Source organism: Bos javanicus, chromosome 15 (assembly GCF_032452875.1).
Source record: "Bos javanicus breed banteng chromosome 15, ARS-OSU_banteng_1.0, whole genome shotgun sequence".
NCBI lineage: Eukaryota > Metazoa > Chordata > Mammalia > Artiodactyla > Bovidae > Bos > Bos javanicus.
The window spans coordinates 49,536,307-49,541,660 of NC_083882.1; the positions used below are offsets into that span (position 1 = coordinate 49,536,307).

Here is a 5,354-nt window from a genome sequence, read left to right on the forward strand (position 1 = left end):
CCTATTATTTTGCCTTTTTTTTTTTTTTTTTTTTTTTGCAGATACAGCCTCTCTCTAAATAATAAATCAGTTCCTAAACATAGTAGGAAGAAGGTTTGGACTCTTTAAATGCAGAGTCAGTCAATTCTTCTTTGCTTATATTACATAAAAATTATATATTTATACTTTTTAAAAATCATGCATTCTTCTGTCTATCCTAACTTATGTTTAGCTCTTGCAGATACTAGCCTGATACTAAATTGATATTAGAGTTGATTTTCACTGGGTACTAACCCTGTGGCATCACTTATATAGCCAGAGATAGGTTAGTAAGAGCAAAAACCATGCTGATCAATACTTAACCTGAATTCTGTAATATGCTTTGCATGGTGTTCTAGTATTACTGAAAAATCTATCAAGCTAAGACAGAAAATCCATTTCATGTAAGTCACTGCCCAAGTCATTTTTTTTTAAAGAAAAAGTTCTAACGTATGGCCAGTGACTCTGGTTGAGGATCTTCCTGAAGAAAAGTATGAAATTAAAGATGTAGTCTAAAATGGGTTTTGTGTGTACTGTTCTGGGTAGTGTCTTTAGAAGGAGACTACCCATATTCATAGAACATGATAATACATTTGCATTTGAGAGGAAGAAGGGAAGATCCTTGTGGTTATAAAACTGGATGTTTTACTTAACGGACAACACTCAGCAAAGAAATTAAGAATGACAAAGCAAAATTGTGAGGGTAAATCTAGGAGTGATTATAGGACAGACTGAAGTTTTGTTTTGTTTTTGTGACACAGGTGCTGATCTTCTCATTTGTTGCCCCTCTGGAGTGTGATTGTGAATCTGGATTGTGGTTTAACAGTAAGCCCTATGGCAACTGCAAACTCCAGCAATATCCTGGCCTCTACTTTCTATCTCACAGGTATCCCTGGATATGAGGAATTTCACCACTGGATTTCCATCCCATTCTGTCTCCTCTACCTTGTTGGAATCATGGGTAACTGCACTATCCTACATATTGTCCGGACAGACCCCAGGCTCCATGAGCCCATGTACTACTTCTTGGCCATGCTTTCTCTCACTGACATGGGCATGTCCTTGCCCACAATGATATCGCTCTTCAGGGTGCTGTGGTCCATATCCAGGGAGATCCAGTTCAACACTTGTGTAGTCCAAATGTTTTTCATTCACACTTTCTCCTTCACTGAATCATCTGTGCTCTTGGCCATGGCCCTTGACCGGTATGTGGCCATCTGCCACCCACTAAGATATGCCACCATTCTCACTCCTACACTTATCACTAAAATTGGAATTGCAGCCCTGCTTAGAAGTGCCCTTCCTGTGATTCCAAATGTGGCCCGGCTGGCCTTCTTTCCCTTCTGCCATTCTCACGTCCTTTCTCATTCTTACTGTCTGCACCAGGATATAATCCGCCTTGCCTGTGCTGACACCAAGTTTAATGTTATATATGGAATGGTTATGATCACTTTGCTGTGGGGAATGGACTCTCTGGGTATTTTTGTGTCTTATGTTTTCATCCTTCACTCAGTATTAAAAATTTCATCTCAGGAGGGGAGATTTAAGGCCCTCAACACATGTGCATCCCATATCTGTGCTGTACTTATTCTTTATGTGCCTATGATTGGGCTCTCTATTGTCCATCGTTTTGCCAAACACTCATCCCCTCTCATCCACATCTTCATGGCTCATATCTACCTGCTAGTTCCACCTGTGCTCAACCCAATTATCTATAGTGTGAGGACAAAGCAGATCCGCCAAGGAATTCTCCACCTGCTTTTCCCCCTAAAACTCAGTTCTTCTCTGATGTAGGTTTGTCCTCAACACAGTGATGACATGAATATTAAGTTTGTAAATATATAGTGATTTGTCTGCTCTCTATGTTGGCACCAGAGTTACCAATAAAAGATTAAAAAAAAAAAAAAGCTGAAATAGTTCTGACAGTACATTGTGAAAAATCCTAAAGGAGAGAGTTGGTGTCTACTGGATTTATAATAGACTGACTTAACACTAACTTCCTAAATTCCAAGTATGAACGTGTTGGAGCAGAGTGTGTTGGAAATCACTTCCATCTGTGGTTTCTCATTTGTAATCCTATCCTGATTATTTGCTGATTGCCCATGAAGTTTTCCTTGTTTATTCTAAACCCATATGTCTTTGCGTCTTGATACAGTATATTTGTCAGGGAATGTTATATTACCTTTCTCATTATGTAAATGTGCTTGTAAATCTACTTATGCTAACTTTCTTAAAATGGAAAAAAACCTTACCTTGATGTAAGAGCATATTAGGTTTCAAAAAGGAAATTTTTGAACTTTTATGGTCCATCAGCATCATCTTTTAAAATTTTACTCACATGTTCTGTTCTTTCTGAGGACATTTATTTTCATCAGGAATAGAAAGGGGCAACTTTCATAGTTTTATTTAATTTTTAGAATTACTCTTACTCTTTCAGAAAGCCAAACTCAGTGATTTTTTATGTCCCTGAGGTAATGTCACGTGAAGCCAGTGATTATATAATCTACTGGATTAGATGTATCTAATAATAATTTAGGATATAGTATTTAAACATAAAAAAATCTAACTCACTGAGGTGTAGATACTTATAAGTTTATAGTAGTAGGAAACAGGTAATACCGATCTCAATTTTTATCTAGAACTCTTTTCAATGTATAAACTGTCTTCACATTTCTCTGAAATTATTGAATGCATAGCTGTGCACAGAGTAGTATTAACAAACTTGCAAGTTTAATTGAAATGCCTTAGTTCAAATGTCTGTACTTACTGAAAGAGAAGAAAGGAATGAAGCAGAAAATAAAACTTTAAGAATACTTTGTAACTCCCAGTTTTTATATTGATCTTAATGATAGGTAGTATATTTTCACAAATCGTATTCTGTTACTGTAGGAACTGTGTCTCAAGGACTTTGCTACCTGTGAAAATCAACATTATGTTTAGTGTAAAAGAGTCACTTAATAATTATTTAATGCATAAGTTATATAGAAGTGAATCAATCATTGAATAAAGACTGACTCATTTGGATTGGATTTTTAAAAAAACTTGGAGTGAAAAATTTGACATCTCATGAACCCATATTTCCTATAATAAAACATATCTTACTTTAAATTATGATTTCAGATGTCAGGCATATTGAATACACCTAGAATTTCCATTAGCTTATATCTTTTCCCTGGTTTTAATTCAGTTATGTCTGTTCCTATCCCTGTTTATTCTATTTCTTAATTCTAATTACCCCTCTCCTTTAGCACATTCACCTTGTCTGAAACATCAACAAATAAAAATAAAGATATGTGAACATCAGACTTAGATAATATTCCCTATAGTAAATAAGTAAAATAAAATTAATATGAAAAATAAAAAATGAGAAATGTGAACATTAATTTCAGATGTACAAGCAACATTTAAATATTTATATTCATCCTTCATATGGTACCTTCAAATACAAAATGTATTTATAATATTTTAATATTTTTAATTTATTTTTAATTTTACATTTTTAAAAAAGATATGCTGATCATATCTTTCCTAATGCTTCTACTCCAAAAAATGAAACATTTTAAAGCTTTTCCTTAACATATATTCAAACCATTGCATCTTAAATTTTGCATTTTGCATGCCAGTAAAATTATTTTAAATGAACATCTACATAGATAATCTAAGTTTTTAATTTACAAAATATCACCCTCTATACTAACTCTTGGAGAAGGAAATGGCAACCCACTCTGATATTCTTGCCTGGAAAATCCCATGGACAGAAGAGCGTGGCGGGCTACAGTTCATGGGGTCGCAAAGAGTCAGGTATGAATGAGTGACTGAGCACATTCTAACTCTTACCGTGTATCACTAGTTACATGATTTTCATGAAATATATTTTACAAAAAAAATTTAGAAATACCTATTCTCAAAATTAAGATAATTCTTCCTAGAAGAATTTAGTTGGTGTAGAGGTGTTATTTTATTTTTTATTTTTAAATTAATTAATTTATTTTAACTGGAGGACAATTACTTTATAATATTGTGGTTTTTGCCATACATTGACATGAATCAGCCATGGGTTTACATGTGTCCCCACATCCTGAATCCCCTTCCCACTCCCTCCCACCCTATCCCTTGGGTTGTCACAGAGGAGCACCAGCTTTGAGTGACCTGCTTCATGCATTGAACTTACACCGGTCATCTATTTTACTTATGGTTGATATAAATGTTTCAATGCTATTCTCTCATGTCGTCCCACCCTTACCTTCTCCCACACAGTCCAAAAGCCTGTCTTTACATCTGTGTCTCTTTTGCTGTCTTTCATATAGGGTCTCCATTACTGTCTTTCTAAATTCCATATATATGTGTTAATATACTGTATTGGTGTTTCTCTTTCTGGCTTACTTCACTCTGTATGGGCTTCCCTTATGGTTCAGCTGGTAAAGAATCCACCTGCAATGTGGGAGACGTGGCTTCGATCCCTGGGTTGGGGAGACCCCCTGGAGAAGGGAAAAGTGTTACCCACTCCAGTGTTCTGGCCTGGAGAATTCCATGGACTATACAATCCATGGAGTCACAAAGAGTCGGACACGACACTCTGTATAATAGGGTCCACATTAGAACTGACTCAAATTTGTTCATTTTTATAGCTGAGTACTATTCCATTGTGTATATGTACCACAGCTTCCTTATCCATTCATCTGTGGATAGACATTTAGGTTGCTTCCATGTCTTAGCTATTGTAAACAGTGCTGTGTTGAACATTGGGGTACATGTGTCTCTTTCAGTTCTGGTTTCCTTGGTGTGTATGCCCAGCAGTAGGATTGCTGGGTCATACGGCAGTTCTATTTCCAGTTCTTTAAGGAATATCCACACTGTTCTCCATAATTGGCTGTATTAGTTTGCATTTCCACCAACAGTGTAAGTGGGTTCCCTTTTCTCCACACCCTCTCCAGCATTTATGGCTTGTAGACATTCTGATGGCTGTCATTCTGACCAGGGTGAGACAGTCCCTCATAGTGGTTTTGATTTGCATTTCTCTGATAATGAGTGATGTTGAACATCTTTTCATGTGTTTCTTAGCCATCTGTATGTCTCCTTTGGAGAAAAGTCTGTTTAGTTCTTTGGCCCATTTTTTGATTGGGTCATTTATTTTTCTTGTTTTGAGCTGCATGAGTTGCTTATATGTTTTGGAAATTAATTCTTTGTCAGTTGCTTAATTTGCTATTATTTTCTCCCATTCTGAAGGCTGCCTTTTCACTTTGCTTATATTTCCCTTTGTTATGCATAAGATTTTAATTTTAATTAGGTCCCATTTGTTTATTTTTGCTTTTATTTCCAATATTCTGGGAGGTGGA

General features: G+C 35.8%; 1 protein-coding gene across 1 annotated transcript; it reads left to right on the forward strand.

Moving 5' to 3' along the window:
* Positions 1-660: 660 nt before the first annotated feature.
* Positions 661-1,812, forward strand: LOC133261328 (olfactory receptor 51L1-like). The gene has a single exon (XM_061439822.1). The coding sequence runs from the start codon at positions 853-855 to the stop codon at positions 1,810-1,812; it is 960 nt and encodes a 319-aa protein (XP_061295806.1). The 5' UTR covers positions 661-852.
* Positions 1,813-5,354: the final 3,542 nt, after the last annotated feature.

Bases quoted from the DNA above. Each gene is read 5' to 3' on its own strand.
- LOC133261328 (XM_061439822.1), top strand. From the start codon at position 853: ATGGCAACTGCAAACTCCAGCAATATCCTGGCCTCTACTTTCTATCTC.